Source organism: Neltuma alba, unplaced genomic scaffold (genome assembly GCF_004799145.2).
Source record: "Neltuma alba isolate B1F8T4 unplaced genomic scaffold, ASM479914v2 tig00005358_pilon, whole genome shotgun sequence".
In the NCBI taxonomy this organism is placed as follows: domain Eukaryota; kingdom Viridiplantae; phylum Streptophyta; class Magnoliopsida; order Fabales; family Fabaceae; genus Neltuma; species Neltuma alba.
In genome coordinates, this window is record NW_021634080.1 from 1 (window position 1) to 23,534 (window position 23,534).

Here is a 23,534-nt window from a genome sequence, read left to right on the forward strand (position 1 = left end):
GCGTTTTCAATTTTCAATTTTAGGCTTTTCATTGAGGGTATTTTGTATTTTCAACTGTGTTTTTAATTCTTTAAAAGGACCTCAACCCTTTTACAAAAGTCTAGATTTCATTTTAAAAAATAAGTTGCTAAGTGGGGATTTATCCCTAATTTTCCCTTTAAAATAAGCAAGTTTTGAGGGGGGGGGGGAATTTCTCTGTGATACATATAAAGACAAAAGGTTGATGTGCAAATTTGTCTAAAAAATTTTTATTTAGAAGTGTTAGGTATTTGAAAATTTTTAGTTCAATATGGCCCTATAAGTTTCCAAATCATAGTAATTTTATCCATTATATTGCTATCTAGGTTAAATTTGACTGTTAGTTAATCAAATATGTTGAACTAGTGACCCTGTCATTTTTGTTAAGGTTTAAATTTATCTTAAAAGTTTTTACTCAGAAGTGTTTGGTATGCAAAAGTTTTTTTAAGTTCAATATGCTCTAAAAGTTTTGAAATCATAATAATGTCACCCTAACCATTTAGGTTAAATTTAATTATTAGTTGACTAAATATACTGAATTAAAAGAATGAACAACAGTGAAGAAGAAGAAACTTCAGTAAAGGAGAAGCTCATATTCCCCAGAGTGACGAGTAGATGCAGGACACACCGAGAGAGATTGTCAAAAAGCATCGGTAATTGCTGTTTTATATGCCTTTCGTTAAGGATACGTTGGCCAATTACAAGAGATGTGTTAACAAAAATTATAATGGCAACAATGTTTTCCCCCCTCAATTACAAGAGATGTGTGTCTGCCATTTTTCATTTCTGACATAATCCCTATCACATCACTTAAAGTAATTAAGTTCACAAAATGTAATCCTCTTTACACAAGCCTAATTAAGTATCCGAGTCTTGGCTCTTGTGGAATCGAACCAAAACTGGCTACTAGTTTTCTGTATTATTTGCTGTAATTGATTTAAAATTTAAGGATTTATTTGCATACAACAGGATTATATACATCCAAAATTAGATTTTAAACAGTATGAAATTATAAATTAGGTCATATGTACTCGCTTTCATTCTAAATATAAAATCTATTTTTATATTAATAAATATGTAGAGAGAGCCGTATTAAATTTTAAATGATAAAAATAAAACTCTTTTATGCAGTCTTGTAAAATACAAACTTAAAACAAATTAATCACGTGATTATAAATTGCCAGCCAAAAATCTGGATGTGCCGTCGCGGAAATTACCGAGTTACTCTCCATAGCCTCTGCCGGCAACCCCAAGCAGAGCACCGTTTTTCCCACTCGCTTCACTTGCCCAAGGGCAATCACGACGACCCAGAGGTGGTTGTGATCCTTCTCTCCGGCGACTCAGCGAGTCAGACTAGTAACTGTAACTCACTGAGTTGAGAATCTAGCCGAGTTGCTCCTATGTATTCCTCTACCATATCGGCGGCTTTGGCTTCCCATTCGTACGATAAGATTGCCGATATCTGCGACAACCTCATGCTCCAGGTGATTAATTATTTTTCCACTTATTTCGATTGCATCGCTTAATTTAATCCTAATGCGGAGTATTCATCCTTTTTTTTTTTTGGCCTTTTGTGTTGAGCAGGTTGCAGCAGAAGGCGTTTCTTATCAGGATGAATGGCCTTATGCGATTCATCTCCTGGGTCACATTTATGTTGATGACATGTAATCTCATTCTCTTCTTGTTGCTTCTCCTTGCAACTTTTGTCTTTGCTTTTCGAATGTTAATTTTGAAATGAGAGTGACATCTGGGTTCCTTCACCTAGTTCTTTTCGCTTTCTTCAATGCAATTCCTTTAAATGATATAACTTTTTTTTTTTTTAATTTATTGAGTTTTTGGGTGAACTATGAACTCCGAAACCGAGAGGCTTTGCTGGCTCTGAAATGTGTCCTATAGGAAGATAGAATGCATGAAGACATATGCTTTACAAATTCCGCTACTCATCTGCGTATCTTTCATGGCTTTTAAACTGAGTGCTCGGGTGTAGAGCCTTAGGTCTTGTGTAATTCTGGACAGTTGTATAAGTAAGGCATTCTGCATTCTTTTTAGTCTTGTAGGGTTAGAACTTTGCAGTGAGTGCTCCTTGATATGCTGATATTGCGATTATTCATATCAGGCGCCTGCTAGTTCTTGTCTTGAATTATTATATTTTTCTAATTGCAGCGGGGGAGTTCTTGGCCCTTTTGGGGTGATATTGTTCTTGGGTTGATCACAATTGCTGTGCTGATATTGCAGTAACAGTGCACGGTTTCTTTGGAAATCAATACCTTCCTCGATCAAAGAAAACAAGCCAGAGGTAGTTGCAGCTTGGAAAATTGGGCAGAAGCTATGGACTCGTGACTATGGGGGAGTGCATGAGGCAATTCGTGGTTTTGACTGGAGTCAGGAGCTTAAAGGCCTTGTAGCTGCATACTCAGGCAAGTTTTAAAATTCCCATTTTTATTTAACAGGGATGCTTGGGAAATCTCGTGTCTTCACTGAAATTTTCTGTTGAACTTTGCTAATATTTCAAGTTTCTAATTTACGTTCATTAAAATGAATTATAAAAAGGGAAAAAATTGGGCAAACGTTTGACTCTAGCTGTGAGGTATAGATTTCACTCTATGATAACTATCAAATTCACTTACTGTGGCATGTAATTGGCATTGAAGTTATATTTTTCAATTTTCAACAAAGTACTCTGAAATGGTGTAGGATAAAGTATGGGAGATCTTACCAGACGATTATTCTGGTCATAACATAGAGATTTCAGTCTGTTCCCTCGCTATCCCTCCCCTGCTACTTCTGGTAATTGGCGGGCAAGCAGTACAGGTTTTTTAATCTTTAGCAACTATTAGGTGAGCTAAGACATAATTTACAGACAGAGATACTGCTTTTGGTTGAAGTATCCTATCATGGGTATTGGGCATCATTGTTAAAAGGAGCCAGTGATGTGTTAGTTGTTAAAGCAACTGTTAAGTGTTAATTAAGGGGTTGTGGCTTATAAATGGAAGCTATTTAAGTGAAAAATGACCCAAGCTAACACCAAGTTGATTGTATTTTAGTGATCCTTATGGAAGCAAAGCATTGTTTCAGTCAATCCGATCTATAGCAGCTTCGGTCAGCGTATCACCCAAATGACTTAAATATATGCATCTCACTGTTAAGTTGCAAGTCCTAATGGTGGTTCTGTAGCATCGTAGTTTTTTAACTTATAAAACCCCCTATCTTATTAGGGATAATATCAAAGCAAGAAGATTTTAAACCATATGGTATACAAAGTTGAACTGATGTGGATGTGCATTCATACAAGAAAATAAACGATTCATATGATTGCATACGGGAAAAGTTGGTGTCACATTTAAGATGGATTGGACATGTATAAGAAAGGTCCATAGAGATGCTAGTGGTCTGAACAATTGAGCATATGGTCTATAGCCCTATGGAAAGATGTAGAGGGAGTTCAAGAAGGACACTTAAGAAAGTTATCAAACAGAATTTTTTAGTAAATGATATATGTGAGGCTTTGGTTGTTGATAGGGAATAATGGTGTTTTGTGATTCATGATCCGCATAGACAACCTTACTTAATTGGATGAGGCTTGCTGCTGCTATAATTGTTGTGTCATTTATAAAATATAGAGATTTCCCCCATCCTCATGATACGCTTATACTAAATAATCCAATTATTTTTTGGTGACAATTAGTTTTGTTTTGTTATTGTCTCGTTAGCTCTGATTGCTACTGCTAGAACTTAATTTAGCCAAAACATGTGTTCATTGTTTTTCTAAACCAATTTATTTTGTGGTCTAATTTAATTGCAGTTAGTCAAAACATGTTGCTGAATGTATTTCCTTGTGTCCATATTCATTATTTTGTGTTTTTGGGTTGCTTATTGCCAGTTTTAAGTATGTGTATAAACTCTGAGACCAAGACTACAGTTATTATAATGCACCCATACTGGATCTGAATGTTGACATTGCATTTACCATACCCACTACATGTTTCTCTTGTTGATCATGCACACAGTCACTCTATTTAAAAACTCTTATTGATTTGACGATGTCAACAAATATAATTTTGCTATGACCTGAAGCAGAGAAATTCAGATTGGAGAGATATTTGGTCAACATGGATGCTTTTTTTCTTTCGTTGGAACATTTTGTTTTATGTCTTCGTTTGCATGCAACGAAAGGATATCAAATTTTTACCCCGAAAGGAGAAAAAGAATGGATATTCAAAGATCTAAGCACTATGGCATGATTATCTAAGAGCCTAAAATAAAGTTCATCGGTCTTTCTTGCCACCATGCTTTCTACTATACAAGTCGTTATATCACTTATCTGCATATCAATTCTTTGCAGAACTTTACACAAAGAAGATGTTTCAGCTGCTTCTCTCTGCTTATTCTACCATAAGCATTCAGGATACAGCTTTATTTCTTGGAATGAGTGAGGATGATGCAACAAGTTGTAAGTAATCATGTTGCTTTGTTTCAATTAAAAATTGTGCGATTCTAGAGATATTTTCCCACTTTTCCCACTTTCATTTGCTTCTTAGGTCAGAGCCAATGCTGTAAGGTTAACCAAATGAAATTTTATACTGGAAGGCACTTAAGACATCTACAACCAACGTCTTTGTTTAATATATGTATGTAGCCATGATTTACACATATTAATGCACGGATTCACAATGAATACCATGCCATAGTCCTTATTGAAAGACAAGAAAGATTATTTCTGCTTGAAAGGATCAAGCATGTTGCTCAAAGTGCCCTACTTAAGCAGAGCTATTTTCCTGTTTTGGATAAAAGAAAGTTTAATCACTAAGAAAGGAGGAGAGACACAGAGTAAAATGATGGAGAACCCCGGGATATACAAATGAAAGTCCCATGTACTTGAACGTGAAACTTCAAAGAGTAGACCTTGAACACTCGTGATGAGCGTGTGATAGATAGCCTTATCCATTCATGTGCTCCTTGTTAACTAACACTCACATAAATACCTTTGTTTCATAATTTCAGAATCTCTCTGAATGTCATGCAAATTAAAATGGCCAATCAAAGCTGGTTTTCAGCTCTCATTGTATCATTATAGTTTGTTGCTCTGTTAATAATATGTTCCATTTCTCCGTGGCCCAAATTAATATTTCTGTTTTATTATACAAGTAATTCATGCTGGCTGTCTGAAGAGATCTTCGGAATTTGGAATTGGAAAAAAAAAAAAAACCTTATTCAGGGTCTTAAAGATAATCAATTATGTGGTTTGGTAAAATTTGTGGTTGACAGAGCAGCGGCTGAATTTGAGGCAAGTTAATTTTGAAGTTTAAGCAGAGAATTTTGTTATTTGGTTGGAAGGTGACGTTTTAACATTTGGTTAAGGGCAAATGAAAAGGGATAATATCTTGGTTTATCGCTTGAAGAGGATAGTCCGGGACATCAAATTGTCCAATAAATTACACCCCAAGGATAAAGGGCAAAAAGAAGATATCACCCCCCCCCCCCTTCCTCTCCTTTCATCCACAAAAAGAAGATAAAAACGTTGCAGCTTGCATGTCACTGTCAAGTCCCTATCTGATGGACACCAGGTTGGATTTTGACTTAAACTTTTCTTGCATGGATTTGGAGTACTCGTAGAAATTACTTGTAAGGACCTCAAAACTCAAAAAGACCCCAGGATTCCTATGGTGAATTTGGGTGCCATTGCTGCTCCGATAAAGTTTTGGATTGACAGTATGCTAATTCTATATAATGCTGTAGTTATGAATCATTTTTATGCTAAAATTGTGGCTATTCTATACCATGCCCCGATAAAGATTGGTATTGACAGTATGCTTATTCTCTATAATGCTGTACTTATTGTATATAAAGTTTGGTGTTTTAGTGATCCTTATGAGGCTAAAATTATGACAAACCCCTTGTTCGTTGAACCTTTTCCATTTCTCGCTAGATGTTTCTTATACTCATTTTTCGTTTGTATAATGCCAGACGTGCTACAGCAAGGTTGGGCCGTGGACCCAGCTTCTCGAATGTTAACTGTGAAGAAGCAACCTATTGTGACAGAGCAGAAACTGGATCCTAGTAAATTGCAGTGTTTGACAGAGTATGTCTTCCATCTTGAGCATTAGAATCTTTTGACCTGGTGAAGACATAGGTGCCTCTTCGTTCATAATCTTTACCTTTTCTACTTCCATCATCCCAAAGCAGTGACTTCTAGATATGTTGTGTAAAGCTGCTTTAATGTGTGCCTTTGACACTTTGTTTGTAATGCCCATTCTGGATTTTCATCTCGAAACTTAAACTTTGCTTGCATTGCAAGTAAACCTCATTTATCAATGGTAATTATTAACTGGGCATTTGCTTGAGCTTAAGATTTTCTCGTGCGTGATGGATTTATTTTGTACTTTTGTGCGTATGCAATAACTTGTGAATTGTCATGGGTTTGAATCAATTAATACGGTAGTATAACTATACTGTGTCCTAGAATCCGCTCGACAGACAATAGGAAAGTAGAGTAGGCTGCAAAATGAAATGTTTACTGAAATTGAATATCATATTTGATAAAAATATTAGTTTGAATCATACTTGAATCGGGGCCAATCTAATTTTTATTTAATATATATGAAATTTCATTCAATTTGTTATTTTTTGACTGATTTTCAGTTCGTTATTTATTTTTGGTTAATTTTTTTTTAATGTGATTATCTAGTATAATGTCCAATATTTTAAAGTTAAATATAAGCATTGTTTGTTTTAATTAGAGGTACCATGTCGAACGATTTTTTCCCCTTGCTTACACAAGTAAGTTCTCAATTTTATTTAAATGGAATTGAGTTTTTCTTTAATTTTTTTGGTAAATATAAAGTTTAGTTGATTTTAGTTTAGAGATTAGCCAAGGCAAAACTCAAGCTAATAAAAATCACTTCCAAAATACTTGCAAATTACTCATTAATTAGATTTTAATATAACAACCAACAAGTTAAGCTAAGCAGTATCATCCTCCTTACAAAGATACTACAAGAGTTCAAATCTTAGAAAGTACACTTATTAGAAAGGTTTAATATTCTTGATTCGACAGAGATTAATTTTAAGTTCAAAATGATATAAAGATATTTTGAGTTTAAAAAAAAATCTCATGTGATAAGATTTGATTTTTGACATGTCTTAGATGTAATTAAAGTTCAGTAACCAACATGACCAATTTGATTGTGATGCCATGAAGAAAAATTCTTATATTTTCAATCCCTAACCGAGAAGGGAACATACAATAAGCATGTGAAAGTGTAGCATTGAAAGTGGGTATGAAAATGCCAGCTTCCTAACCTATTCCATTCAATGCCCAAAATTATTTCGACGTTAACCTCACCAAAACCAAGCCATAATATCCCAACTTGTCATTTCACTCCCAAAAAAAAAAAAAAAAGAATATCATAAAATTCATAATGTTATCATGAACACACAATCTCAATCCTCAGCCACAATACCCCCAATATCTTCTTCATAACTTCCTCCTACCAATTAATCTACATGAAAGCAAAAACTAAACTTCATTGTGTTAAGCCATGAATCAAATTGCCTTACTTCCCCTGGAATCATCAAAAATATTTTTTTTTAAACAAAAAATGAAATTTTCAATAGGCTACTTCTTCAACACTTTCACTTCTTACAACTTATCTGTTACCTTATCCCATAGAGATATACAGATTTTGGAGCTGCGATCCATAAGCATGTTTACGTAAATTAAGATAAAACCCTCTCACATACTTAACTTATTTTGTAAATCTAAACAAACGTCACAACAGTGACATATCCCGTTTGCTGTGTCTACCCAGCTATTTTTCTTTTTTACAAAAAAAAAAGAACCAAACAAGCTTCATGGGAAACGAATATATACAGTATACACACATTGGAATCCCATTTCAAGTTAGCTTACATTACAATGCTCGTTTGCAGAAATCAGAACAACATTCTCTAAAGTGATTTTTGTGTGAAGTGATCAGAGAGAGATCAAAAGACAGTCAAATGTGAAGAAAAACCCTTTTTCTTTCACTCTCTCTCGCAGTGGATCTCATTTGTTTCTTACATCTGATTCTAGAAAGTTCAGTTCGATTTCTACACTTGATCTTCCACAACGTCGTTATTCTCAAACTTGAAAAGCCTCTAATAACAGGAAATCACAGGCTCTGTAACTTTATACAGATCCAGAACGAGGCGATACCTCTTGTTCTTTCTCCCTCGACTCCTTCGTATTTCCCCCAAACTTTCTCCCTCATCCATTGTTCCAACGTTGGAAGATACATCGACATCCTCGAGCTTGCTCTTTTGTTGTTCTTCTTCTTCTCGTGGTTTCCCCTGTACGCTGAAGCTGTTACTGCTATTGTTGTCTTCGACGACGACCTCGCCGCCTGTTAGGGAACGATGACTGGAGGAAGAATCCCCGTGGCTAAGCTGGATGAGTTGCCGAGCTGCCTCCATCTCCGATTCCGACAACGCCGGTTTCTGCTTCTGCTTCTTCTTCTTCGGGACGATGATGCTCTCGTGGTCGAATGCGTATGATGAAGATTTCGATTTCTCCATATGAATCATCATGAAGGTACGAAACGAAGGATTATCGATCTTCTTCTTATTATTATTGTAGTAAGCTTCTTCAAAGAAGCATAGGTCGGTTTGCTAACTTTTGTTAACTTGCTGTGCTTGTTTTCCTCTTTTCTCAATCGTTTTCTTGACTTTAGCTAATGTGACACACACACACACACACATTTATATAACATTCTTTTTATAATGATTTTTTTAATAAAACACAACCCTAAAAATTGGAGTAAAAATTTAATATGTCTCATGAAATTAGTTAAATAAATTTGTGTTACATACTTATATGGCAAGTAAAATAATTTTTGTTTCAAAATTTGTTACTAGTTTAATTATGGAGAAAATTTATGTGCTAAACTTTATATAGGTAATGTGCTTGGTTCCAATCAAATCAAGACATGTGGATTTTTTAAAAATATATTATTTATATGATAAAAATTAATAAAATCTTTTTATTTATATCATTAACACTTTTAAATCCGGTTGTTTTGATTTAATTGGACAAGCATGTAAAATTAAGTACGTAAGTTTTTCTGCTTTAATTATTCTAACATGCATATTAAAAATAAAACTACAATATTTTGTTTTAGAAAAAATCGATTTTTTAATAAGAATAGTGATAAATACAATATTATGCTCATTGTATAATACGTCCAGGTTTCCAGTTACTAATCGAATTGTTTATTTAGTTTTCCTTTATTTTCTTTGTTTGATGTATGGTCTTATACATAATAATATTGGAATAACTTATCGATAAGGGAAGAGATACTCATTCAATTAGACAAATATTCGATTTAACTGAGGCAATCATTAATTAATTAATTAATTGGTTTTAATATTGTGGCCGACCTTGAAACTGAAAGCATTATCTTTAGCATACGTGGAGGTTCCAAAATATCTGCAGAACGTGAGGTGCACTGTTTTTCACTTTTTCTTGCGGTTTACTGTTTCTTCTTACCCTCTCATCTTTTTTCTTTTGTCTTTTAAAATAATAAATATTTACTTGAATCACCTTCAACATGAAGTCTTCAACTTTGTTTATCATATAACTCTTTTTCCTTTTTGGGTTCAGAGGGTCATGTCAGGCCCTGTAACAATAGAACTTTTCATCAGTTTTGGGTTTGTGTCTCTTGACAAAATATATGTGGCTCTGACGTTCATCTGACCCTATAAACACCGTTTTGAAATTCTTTTTTTTAACATAAACTTAATATCTGATTCATTAAACACCCTAAAATATTTTTACATATATATATATATAACAGCCTAAAAAAAATTAAAAAATATTTTAAGATGTTTGATGTACATTCATTTAATGGATTTTTTGAAGAGTTAACGCCTTAACGGTGATATTAAAATTGCTCCTAAAAAATACTTTAAAAATAAAATTGCTCCTAAAAATTAATATTTTAAAAGTAAAATTACCCCATAGAATGCTCGAGTGTGCTGAATTAAACTCAACCAAATATCTTTTGATGATGTAGATGTATAGCTAGACTTTTTAAGAATTAGGCTTAACAAGCCTCGTACCTCAGCGAAATGAGTTTTTAAGGATTTCTTATTTTTAAGTAGTTTTTATGGAAAAAAAAAATTGATTGATGCATGGGAATGGTCCTGTTTTTCTTGTAAACTGGTAAGTGCATGTGATATACTTAGATATTTAAGGCTAGACTTTGGGATATATTAAATTAAATTTATAAATATTTTGTTGCTATTTGATTTATTTCATATGCTTTTCCCCCCTAAATTTAGTTGTTAGGACAAAAAGTGATTTTATCATAAAATCTCCTCATATTTTTATTTTGCAAAAGAAAGAAAGAGACAATAAAATTTAAAAAGAAAGAAACAAAGAAAGAGGCAACGTAAAACTCAAGTTTGTGTTTTTGTATTAACTGGAGTTTCAACCTTAATTATAAGTAGTACTTCATGAATTTTTTTCTGAGATATTTGGTGGAGTAGGAGAGCAACCCCATAGAAAGTTTTGAAATTGATTTTTCTTTTCTCTCTTTACTCTTTAACTTGTGATTGTTTATCATAATTAGATACTATTTCCGGTCCTTAATATAAAATCTTGTTTGACTTTTATTTTGGTCTTAAATATAAGACCGCAATCCACTTTGTTTCTCGTATTTATGTATTTTTTCCCAAAGTAATCCTAATAATAGTAATTTTAGTCAATACACTTAATTAGTAAGGATATTTTAAGAAAGACAGCACATATCTTATATTAAGGATCAGATGTAGTATTTATTAATTTTAATATGTGTTTGTAAATTACTCACTTGAGGAGTAGGTACGTAGCCTGACTAGTGAAAACGAGCAGTTTATATTCTTTCAAGTGTGGCTCTTTGTGGATTTTGATTCATGAACATATTTTGATTTTTCTAGTTATATATACACACACACAAATTTGTGCTTCATGTTATTGGTTACTATTGAATTAAATTTTTGAACGATTTTGATGAATTAGGAGGGAAAAAAAGAGCCCAAATATATAAAAGTAAAAATAAATATTTAGACTATGAATAATTCAAGAGATTTGCAGTGGCTTGAAACTATTCTTCATGATTTATTTAGTTGCTTGGATATTTAGGGAATGAATTTAACTTTAATTGAATATGAAATAAAAATAATTCATAAGATTATTACAACACTTTAGAAATATCATTATAATTACTTTAGAATCAACTCGAAATGTGGCAACTAACAATATATAGAGTGAATTTGGACCCCAATCTTCAAGTGATTGTGTTTGTCTTGAATTAAATCGTGATTGTTGTTTTTATTTTTATATGGTTTCTACATATTTTCATGAAATAATTTATTTTATATCACACTCTTAAATTATTAATTATCCGGATTAGTAAAAGTGCAATTTCCATGTGGGTACAGATACAATTTGAAAATACCCTGGGATTTTAACCACATCACTTATCAGAACAACTAAGTTTTTTGGTCGTTGTTAAGAAGGTTACGAATTTAATAATTTTTTAATTTTAGTTTATTTATTGAATACTTTTTCTTAGGCTCTGTTTGGAATAGCGATTAAAAAAATAGCTTATTGTGAGTTTGGTTTATGAAAAAGTGAAATTGGATAAAAATTAAATTAGATAAGTTGAGTCCAAAAAAAAAAAATAGATAAGTTGAATTGTATTTGGATTGGAGTTCAGAAAAGTTAACTTGTAAAAGTGAGATTGGTAAAAGATTGTTTAAATTATAGTTGGGTAAAAGTAAGTTTGGTTGTAAAATGACCAAAATGGGTATGAGTTTTAACAAATAATAAACATGATTAAAAAAGTAATTTTACATAATACAATAAATTTACATTAATTTATAATACGAATAGGAGGGAGTAATACATATGTTCACCTATGCGTGTGTGTGTATTACATTTACATATGGTCAAATATTAAAAACACCGTTAATACAAAAAGTTATTTATCATATGATAATTTTTTAGAAAATTATGTTATATTAAAAAATTTGAAAATGCACAAAATCAACATATGAGGGAGAAGAGCCAGAAGGTAGATTTGGTATTAAATTTGCAATAAATGTTTTCAGGATTTTTTTTTCCAAAGCAAACACACAATTTCATAAGTTATAAGCATCTCTTTCCGGCTTATGTTTTTCACCGGCTTTTGACTTATCACTCTATTCCTTATTATAGGTTATTTATACCTCAAAAGTTTGTTTCAAAATATAAGTCACTTGTAGTATAATTAATAATCTTTTTTCAATTTTACCCTTATTAATTTAATAAAAAATTAATTAATCTAAATCTAAACAATGGCTCCTCGAAACACATCCCTCTCCCTTTACCTCTCCACCTATCTCTCAACTTTTTATTTTCTTATACAATCCGTCCCCTCCATCCCTCTTTCTCTCTCAACTTTTAATAAGGGCAAATATAGAAAATAAACTGGTTAATTTAATATACTTCTTGGTTTGCGGGTTTGAGATACAAGTGACTTATAATAAGAAACATAGTGGTATAAGCTAAATAAACTTAAAGCTTATCCAAACAATGACGTTACAGATCGAGCTTATGGTACCAATAAGCTCTTTTTAAGCCTCACAACCACCCTGCCAAACAGGCACTTAGTTTTTTTTTTTTTAACTTTTTATGTAATTAAAAAATCCTAGTCACTTTGGCTTGATTCCAATTAACTTACAGGAAAAATATAATTCAAAGGGAAAAAAAAAAAAAGGGATGGTCGATGCAAAGCCAAGTGTTACGTTTTGGAATGTTCAACATCTTTTCATTTTTTTAAAGGGAAAATTACGTACAGGTCCCACAGAAGAGATTTTATTCATCTAAGGTCCCACAAAATATCAAAATCACTGACAGGTCCCAAGGGACCTCAGAGTAATATATCCTATTTGTAAAATGACATTACTGCCCCTCAGATTCCAAATTCACATTTGCTCTGTCATTGCGATTTACAACCTCAGCAGCGATTATTAACAAACCCAATGAGAGGGCGTTAACAACCTAAGCAGTATCCGTTAACAACTTACTTTATCGAATCATATAACCGCCATATAAGAGTAAATTATAACCAAATAGTATAATACAACAACTTTAACACTAAAATGGGAAGCTTTTTGATATTATTAAGAATTTTAACTAAACCTAATAGGATTATAGCAATATTTTAATGCAAAGATCCATTTACAACCTCAACGGTGAGTATTAATAACCCAAAGAGAGCTGTTGACAATCTAGGCAGTATCTGTTAACAACTGACTTTATAGGATAATATAACCTTTAACAACTATATAAGATTAACTTTAACACTATTTAGTTATAATTTAGTTAGTTATAATTAGAAGTTATATTATCTGATAAAGTTAGTTGTTAACAGACACTGCTAAGGTTGTTAACAGTTCTCCTTAGGTTATTGATACTCACTGTTGAGGTTGTAAATAGATCTTCGCATTAAAATGTTGCTATAATCCTATTAGGTTTAGTTAAAATTCTTAATGATATCAAAAAGCTTTCCATTTTAGTGTTAAAGTTGTTGTATTATATTATTTGGTTATAATTTACTCTTATGTGGAGGTTATATGATTCTATAAAGTAAGTTGTTAACGAATACTACTTAGGTTGTTAACGCCCTCTCATTGGATTGTTAATAGTCGCTGCTGAGATTGTAAATCGCAATGACAGAGCAAATGTGAATTTGGAATGTGAAGGGCAGTAATATCATTTTACAAGTAGAATATATTACTCTGAGGTCCCTTGAAACTTGTCAGTGATTTTGACATTTCATGGGACCCTAGATGAATAAATTGTCTTCTGTAAGACCTGTACGGAATTTTTTTTTATTTTAATACGCTCTATCCTTCCTAACCCTCCCCATAGGAAGGACTGCCCACACGCCCAAACACTTCCTGCGCACACTTCCCCCTGACCATACGGGGATTTGATCCCCCAACTCGCCCAACAAGGGGTGAGGTGGTGCCATTTGAGGCGAGGCTCATTGGCTTCAACATCTTTTCATTATCCCCAATACATCGTGCATTCAGCCAAGCCCTTCAAAACTACTTACTTGAACACATTTCAACTTTCAATTGGCACTATATGGAAGACGCCCTAGATTGTGTGAAAATTTTATAGGATGATTGATATAGTTGTCATTAAATGATCTGTCAAAAGATAAATGGAAGCCATGTTGTTTAAATGGAGAAGATTGTCAATGACTTTTGCGCTTGTAAAAAGCTTTTCTAAGATATTGGATTGAAATCTACGAACAATTTATATATTAAAATATCTTTTTACCGGAAATAGTTCTCTGATAAGTACAAAACAAAGGATAAAGGAGAAAATGATGTATGATGCCTTCAAAGTGTGTGCAACACTTTAAGTTTACTTCGTCCACGCTTATTCGTATCTTATAAAGTACAAATTGGATTGATTAGTGAATTTCCTCCCGGATACAATAAAAACCCTTGAATATGAATTACACTTCTAAAATTTAAGCACAGACAATGATGATCTTTATAAAATGATAATTTGACTATATCTTTGTGTATACTCAAAGACAAAGGTAAATGAATTTAATCTTAATATGTTTGTGTTTTGTTGAATCTAAATGAAGTGATGATGAGAGGTTTATATAGACTATGAAATGATATCTTGAAGAGATATCTTTTGGAATAATAACACATTAAATAAAAAGTCACAACTATATATTGATTTATGAACCAACATATTTTAAATAAATAAAAGATATTTAATATGTAAGGTCTTTTAGTATTATAACTTCCTATATAACTCTTTATATAAAGGGAAAATGACAATAAAATACCACTTGAATTCCAAAAAGACAAATAAGGGACCTGAATAAGCAAAATGACAAATAGGGCACTGGGTACCAATCTGGAATTTTGATTTTTGATGTCAAAACATGTTGCAAAACCCATTGACAGAGTAGTAACTCTCACTATGAAAGTTGTAAATCCCACTATGTGTTTTGTAAAATTCAGCGTGGAATTGTATTGTTTTTTACAGAAAAGTTGCCTAACCCCTCAAAATAGGTTGCAAAAGCCATTGACCAAGCAGTAATTCTCATTATGAAAGTTGTAAATCCCACTATGTGTTTGTAAAATTAGGCAAAACTTGCTCGGCCCTTCAAAACAGGTTGTAAAACCCATTGACGAAGTAGTAACTCTCACTATGAAAGTTGTAAATCCCACTATGTGTTTTGTAAAATTGAAAATCAAAATCCCATATTGGTACCTGATGCCTTCTTTGTCATTTTGCTTATTCAGGTCCCTTATTTGTCTTTTTGGAATTCAAGTGGTATTTTATTGTCATTTTCCCTTATATAAATATATTAATTTATATGAAGTCATAACCTTTTGTATAAATTTATTAATTTAATAAATTTATACAGAGACATGACTTTTTAAAAACACGTCTCTTGATTTTTAAAATATTCCAACAATATTACCCATCTAAAAAGACTCCATAATTAAGGACAAGATCCACTTCTTCACCGAGTAAAATAGGAAATTATTTCATAAAACATGGGAGCGTTTTAACCTCCTAATAAGCCAATGCCTCATCACCAATTTTCACATAAAATCTTGAAGGATCCCCCCCCCCCCTCATGATAGGCTAAGTTGCCAATGCCAATCCAAAGTTGATGATGCAACTTGAGATGATCCAAGGAACGCGACCTTTGTAGAGAGGGAGGAGATTTATAAGAAGTTAGCAGCAAATTCAAGGCGGAAAGCAATTCCAGAACAAAGAGTCATGGTTAACAATGAAGTTACTGCCTCAATTTTTTGTTATCAACTACAAGATTTAACATAAAGTTTAAATAATACTACCTCCGATCTATAATATAAGATCTTATTTGAATTTGTTTTGATTATAAATATAAGACCCCAATCCATTTTGTCTCTCATATTTATGTTTTTTTTTTCCTCAAGGTAGTCCTTCTAACAATAATAATTCTAGCCAATACACTTGATTAGCAAGAATATTTTAGAAAAGACAATACCTATGTATTACAAATAACTAACTTAATTTCTTTCCTTAATTTTCTTAAATTAATCAACTAGTTCGTATAATTAGGACCGGAGGTAATATATAGTTGCAAAATTTTAATCATATTAATTTCCTTTCTTCTTTCTCCACTAATAATTCTCCTCATGCAATTTATAGGCTTCTTATATGGGAGAGAGCTCACCGTGAGAACTCCAACACCCACAACTCAAGGAGAAAAAATCATCTAGATTATTCTCGGAGAAATTCCATTCTTCAAGAACCACGAGCACAACTTCCAACAACGAGAAGAACTCAATTGAAAATTGCACAACAAAGTTGAAGGAAGCCGTTCAAATGACAATTACCTAGTAAATATCATGAAAAGCATGAATCTAACAACAGACCAACTTAAATAAACAGTTGCTTTCGCTCAGCTTTTAATAAAAAATAAAAAATAGCGCTTATATTTTAAGAAAAATATGGAAACCTAGATAATAAATTTGACTAACTTGTTTACCGGAAAGAGTCAAAACAACTTGAGAAAATGACACGAAAATGACACTTCAACTTAGAAACATTAAAGTAGCCACTTGAATTTGCAAAATCCTAATTTAGGCATAAGTGACTAATTTGAGATTTTTAAAATTACTGAAATGACTATATTGCCCTTTATTTTATATATTCTTTTTTAAAAAACCAAAACCCCCACTGGCCAGCCGATTACCGAAGCTCAAGTAGTTGCGGTCCTTGGAGCTTCAGCGGTAGGTTGACAATAGGTCGTTGGAACTCCGGTAGTGGGCAACAATTTTTTTGAAAATTTTTATAATTTTAGTAAAACAGTTAACAATTTTTGTAACACTGTTAATAAGTTCAGTATAACAGTTAACAACAGGTTTTTTTTATAGAAAATTTAAAAAGTAGCATTCTACAACTTCAGTAATGTCGTTGACAAGTTCTGTAACTCTATTAACAACTTTGGTATGACATTTAACAACAGATTTTCTTAAAAATTAAAAAAAAAAGGACATTTTTACAACTTTAGCAACTACTTTTTTTTTTTGGGAAAATTTTTATAACTTCATTAAAACGGTTAACAAGTTTTATAACGCTATTTACAAGTTTAATATAGCAGTTAACAAGATGTTTTTTAGAAAATTTAAAAAGTAGTATTTTTACAACTTTAGTAATGCTGTTAACAAGTTCCGTAACTCTATTAACAAGTTTGGTATAGTATTTAACAACAGACTTTTTGATAAATTCAAAAAGTGATAATTTTACAATTTTAGTAACATGGTTAACAAATAATGTAATGATATTAACAACTCTCATAAAGGTTGATATTTTTAATATTAGCTCTCTATAAAAGTTGTATAACAAAAAATTTTCATTTATTAGGTAGCCATTATGGTTATGAGAGTTGTTAATATCGTTACATGACTTGTTAACCGTGTTACTAAAGTTGTAAAAATACTACTTTTTGAAATGTTCAGAAAACCTATTGTTAAATGGTATACCGAAATTATTAATAGAGTTACGGAATTTGTTAACAGTATTACTGAAATTGTAAAAATACTACTTTTTGAATTTTCTGGTAAATGTGTTGTTAACTATACTGAACTTGTTAATAATATTACAAAAGTTATTAACCGTTTTACTAAAGTTGTAAAAAATTTTTAAAAAATTATTGCCAGACACCGGAGCTCTAGTGATTGATTGTCGGCTAACCACTAGAGCTCCAGTGACGATAGCCACCTAAGCTCCGACAGACGCCGTTGGTGCTAGAGCTCCGACGACCGGCCAGCCAGTAGAGGCTTTTGGTTTTTAAAGAATAAATAAAATAAAGAGCAATATGATCATTTTAACAAATTTAAAAATCTCAAATTGATCACTTGTGTCTAAATTAGGATTTTACAAATTTAAGTGATTATTTTGGTATTTCCAAATTGAAATGTTATTTTTGTCTCATTTTCCCAAGCAAGCTTCCAAGTAAGTCAATTCACGGGAGCAAATTATGCCGCTCAACATACAAAGTGGTAAGGAACTATACAAAAGTGCCAAGTGATAAGGAACTAAAAGAAGAGGATGGTAGGGACAGAAAAAATGAAGAGAATAATGTATAATAGAGGTGCCTAAAGCTAATATTGAGATTCATAGTAGTATTTCTCGCCCTAGAGTGGAAGGGTACTTGGAGTCTCAGGAAAAACAAAAAAAGGATACTCCCAGTTTTACTTAATTTTCTTTAATAAAATGATCAAATATACTAATAAAACATTAGTACATTACCAAAAAGACTACTGAAATATAACATATAAAAGACGACCTCATACACCAGATACCAACTTATAGAAAAGTATATACGACTAAATTTAAAACTTTCAGACATAACTATTCTAACCGATAAGCGAATTAAAAGCCCAAACACCTTGAGAGATAAAAGAATACAATAGCCTAGCACCAACAAGAAGATGAAAATCATGTAGACTCATAATCACAAAGTTGATGATTTGTTCGGAAGACATGAACAAGTAGTACTCTTCCTCAGAAATCCTTGTGATACAACATCGCATAATAAAATATTTGTCAACAAAAAGTTGACAAAACAGCATATGCCACTAACTTCACTCTAGAGAAGAAAAGCCAACATCTATTTCAAATTGGGGAGGTATTTGATGAAAACAAAACTATGATTTTAAAAGTATTTTTACAGTATACAAAATAAATATGTGAAATAGTTTGTCTCGATTTATGAAAAAGTGTTTTTAAAAAGTAGTTTTATATTAATCCAAACAACCCCCAAGTTTGAAAAAAATGGGCATAAATGCCAATTTTTAGTAGCAAGTTCTAGATGGACAATACCCACGTTTGCAATACTTAGAAATTTCGCCAAAGTTGTAATTACTTGAAACATATTTTGATAAAATTAGCTACTTTCACCGATCCAGAAATGTGACTTTAATGATCTCTAATGTAAAATCGAATATACACTCAAAAATCAAATCAATCAGTTAGTTCATTTATTGTTGTATTTATGCTCCAATTAAGCATCGCTTGTTGATAGGCTGGCAAGAAATAACATAAATTAAATGCATCATTATTAATTATTATTTATAGAACATTTAAGGAACTTTGGATTTTTGTTTATTTGTGTAGGCTAAGTATATATCCAAATCCCAAATGGAAGTAAGGTCACACTTTCAGTGCCTTCTTTGTTCATGTCGTCTTGTTCACCATTCACACTCAAAAAGCAAGAAGAGTTCAGAATCTGTTCACAGAAACGCAGAAATCTCTTGGGAATTCACGCATGGCGGCTTCTAAGGTTGTTACTGCGATTACAGATCTGCCTTATCAGTCTTCTTCTTCTTCCTGTTCTCTTTCTTCAACTCTTGCTGATCTCTCCAAGATCTCTCCTTCCATGAGTATGGATGATCTCCTCAAGCTCATTAACCCTCCCTTTGAACCTGAACCTGGTTCGGCTGCCAATGCTCAATCTGGTTCTGTTGGTTCGATTCCTCGGCAGGGGAGCTTGACGCTTCCGAGGGAATTGGCCGCCAGGTCGGTGGATGAGGTGTGGAAGGAGATGGTGGAGAGGAGTGATCAGATGCTGGTGGGCTCAGGGGTGGTGGGTCGAGAGGAGCAGACTGCTCTGGAGGATTTCTTGATCAAGGCTGGAGCTGTCAGAGAGGAGGACGTCAGAGGCGTTCCTGCTGTTGCGGTGGGTGCCGACGGAGGGAGCCACTGGGCAGACGCAGCGGCGTTCAATGGTGTTGGTGATGGTGGTGCTGGATTCGCAGCGCCCTCAGTGCCGGCGTTTGAAAAAGTAATTGAGGGGCCGGTGGTCGGGGGAGTAGCTGCAGAATCATCGAGAAGGGGAAAGAGGAGGGTTCAAGAGGCACCCATGGACAGGGCCTCGCTTCAGAAACAGAGAAGGATGATAAAAAACAGAGAGTCCGCAGCTAGGTCCAGAGAACGCAAGCAGGTTGATCTTTAATTTTGAAATTTAAATTCCACGAAGAACAACTGATTATAACGCTGTTTCTGTTTGATTTTGATAGAGCATGGTAATTAGAGAAAATTCGTTAGTGAAGGTTAACCGGGAAACCAATAAAGCTGCATACTTCTGTTCATCGTCTGATGTTTTGGGTTTCGAAACTGGAAATTCTTCTGACTTCTTAATCAGCGAAGAGCTCAATTGAGTTGGTTTTGTATTTTATGTTCTTTTGACTGTGTTTGCTCTTTGATCAGTTGTTTGGAGAAGTGTTTTCTTATAAAAACCTGATGTCGCTGACAGGCTTACACATCTGAGTTAGAGGCTATGGTAGCACAACTGGAGAAAGAGAACGCGCAGCTAAGAGCGGCTGAGGTATTCTTATATATTTGTGACTTGGAATTTGTGTCTGGTCAAGTGTTTGCTCTTCTTACAATCAGGGTATTCATGGATAATGATTGCTGTTTTCCTCGGGTAAAACATGGCCACAAAAAAAACTTTGATGTGCCACCATTTATTTATTTTCAAAAAGGAACCTTATAATGGACACGCGTGGGTGATGATCAAAGTGTCACCATTTGATTTGAACCCTTGCACTGTGTCAAGTAAGTACAGGTGTCCATGGACACGAGTCTAATGACCGGTCAGATGAGTAAAGTTTAAGCGCCATGGACTGATGGTGACACCTTGTGTTACTTTCTTTTCATTTCTGTCGTGCCGAAGAATTTGCTTTCCTGAAAAGTATCTAAATTAGTGAGGTCATCAATGCAGGTTGAGAGAAACAATGAGAGGTTCAGGCAGGTATGTAGAATATCTCTTCACTTTCTTTAAGTCTGGAACACTTAAGATGATGATTCTGAGACTACTTCAATAGTCTGGCTTGAGGTTAATAACAAACCCAGCCTCTGGTTAACTCTCGTCTATATATGATCTTGAATTGAAATCCACTCTCTGCATTCTAATGGTGAAAATTTTGTTAGGTAGAATTGATTTTACAAAACATGAATAGATCAGCAAACTAATGATGGAAAAATCATTATGTGAAGCATATTTTGTAGTAGTATAAGCTTTTATCATGTTTATATGCACCCCTGTAATCGATCTGGTGTAACACTCTGCAATGGGGTTCACTGTTTTATCTTGAAGCAAATCATATTTGATATTTGATATGTTGACCCTGAAGCCAAGCCTAATTTCATGTCTGTAGCTCATGGAGTTCCTGCTTCCAGTTATGGAGAAGGGCAGCGCTAGGCCTCGGATCATGCATCGGAGGGTGAGTTCAGCTCAGTGGTGATGCTGTCTGTTGTTTTTCAGGGCCATCTGTAGATAGTAATCAGAAAGAGCAGGATAGATAGAGCTTTAGAGGCAAAATAGAAAAAAGTATGAAACAAGGGGGAAGAAGTTTCAGGTTTTTCAGAATACCTTAGCTCAAGTTACATATATAATATATACATATACATATACATATACATATACATATATATATCTTGTAGGATCAGTTGGGGTTTATGTTGTATAGAGAAAATAGCATCAGCAGAGCAATTCAAAGTGATTTGATTTAAACTGTGAAGGTAGATATATACTCTAGTCGACATGGATCCTTTGCTTATAGAAGATCTTTGATTCTGCTGGGTTTTAGGAAGAAGGGCCTCATGAAAGTTGTAATAGGGACTAATTAAGAAGAGTATATAGTTTTAGCCACCATAGTATTCTGCTTCTTCTTTATTTTTTAATCAGTATTCTGCCTCTTGAATTTATTATGTACGTATATAAAAATTTAATGTCTTAAATTATACAGACTTTGATTTGCTCCTTTCCTTCAGTCCTTCGTTTTCATTCTTTTCTACTTGGCGTTGAACTTGCTCTATTCTTTGTTGAAAATTATGCTGCCTTACATTGAAACAGGATTTCATCGACTCAACTTGGACTTTCCTATTCAAATTATGTAACCAGACTTTTCCTCGAACATGTTCATTAATGGACTTGTACAAAATTTGAGTTATTGATATAAAAATAGGCCATGGATGCCCATGGAGATAAGGAAAACTTATGCATTAGAGCGGTCAAGATTTTAATTTACTCTCTGTATAATTGGAGGTTCTTTGATAATATGCTAGCATTCATTATTAGATCAAGCGATAAGATACTTAAATACTGTGAAAGTATTCACGAAGGAGCACTTGTAGCTGAAGGTTCTTTTTGTGGCTCATATATATATGCCCTAAAAGTTTATTTTGGTAACAAAAATCTCTTAGCCGTTATCCGTAATTAAGTTTGATTGTTAAATTATACAGTTTGATTAGTGTTTTTAATGATCAAATTTAATGACGCATAACAGTTTGGAACATAAATGTTATGAAATAACACTTTTAGGATATATAAGAGTAAAAAAAAAACTTCTAGGCATTGCATGTTTTTTCATGTTCATGTATACTTTTGGAATATTTAAGCGCATTATTTCTTAGATTAATTAATATACATTGTGACTTCAAAAAATCAATTGATATATATTTAAAAAAACAATTTAACATATGCAATGTAACTATATTTTCTTGATATTCATTTCAATGATATGGTGAATGTAAAAAAGACAAAAAAGGTGAGAATATTAACTGACTAGCTGATTCTCCCCTCTGAGAAATTTTTGAAGAACATTTTAAAGCAGATTTAAGTGACTGAATCCAACATTGATACGGATCAAATTTTGACTTTCTGGTGCGAATTCTCATGCTTTTACGCACTGGTATAACAACAAATATTACTCTCTTAAGATCGCCGGAAAAAATATTACTCTCTTGAAGAGTTAATCCTGCAAGGCTGCAACCAATTTTGAAGCATTTCTGTCAATTTTTTAGATATTTTGAGTGTAAGGGGATGTTTAAGATTCCAATAGCATTCCATAAAAGATATACAACTTAGATTATATAAGATATGAAAATTCTAATAAATTACACTATTTATGAATGGGGATTGATCTAGCATTTTTGGATCTTTTGTTTTATTTGCAGCATTTATTGTGTTTTTTTCGTATGCACGGGCTTCTTCTTTTTTTTTTCGTTCGAAGAATGGGGGCTCCCCGAACCCCACTCATGTAAATAGCATATTTTTAGCTCTTATCTTTTCCGATTGAAAATAGAGAGAAAATTTTCAAGATTTTTTTTTTCGGAGAAACATAGTATAAATCTTTTTAAAAAGTTATATTAAGTTTTAATATTTAAATGGGATAAGGTACTTAAATACTTTGAAAGTATTCACAAAAGAGTATTCAGTACCTGAAATTTTTTTTCAATCTCATATGCTGTTGAAGTATTATTTCGTAGTATTTTTGTCTTGAATTGTTATTCACTATTAAGTTTGATCAGTAAAAATACTCATTAAACAACATAATTTAATTGTCAAACTTAATGGTAGATAACAACCGGGGTATTTTTGCCTGCGAAAATAAACTTTTAAGGGGTATAAGAA

The 23,534-nt window shown here is 33.0% G+C and overlaps 2 protein-coding genes across 2 annotated transcripts; both read left to right on the forward strand.

The window, feature by feature from the left end:
* Positions 1–1,235: 1,235 nt before the first annotated feature.
* On the forward strand, positions 1,236–6,367 carry LOC114747561 (COP9 signalosome complex subunit 8-like). Its single transcript, XM_028935920.1, has 5 exons — positions 1,236–1,502; positions 1,603–1,682; positions 2,254–2,435; positions 4,361–4,468; positions 5,983–6,367. Exons 1-5 carry the CDS (start codon positions 1,419–1,421, stop codon positions 6,120–6,122), a joined length of 594 nt encoding a protein of 197 aa, XP_028791753.1. The 5' UTR covers positions 1,236–1,418; the 3' UTR covers positions 6,123–6,367.
* A 13,018-nt stretch (positions 6,368–19,385) lies between these two features.
* On the forward strand, positions 19,386–21,372 carry LOC114747562 (ABSCISIC ACID-INSENSITIVE 5-like protein 7). Its single transcript, XM_028935921.1, has 4 exons — positions 19,386–20,060; positions 20,373–20,444; positions 20,841–20,870; positions 21,277–21,372. Exons 1-4 carry the CDS (start codon positions 19,386–19,388, stop codon positions 21,361–21,363), a joined length of 864 nt encoding a protein of 287 aa, XP_028791754.1. The 3' UTR covers positions 21,364–21,372.
* Positions 21,373–23,534: the final 2,162 nt, after the last annotated feature.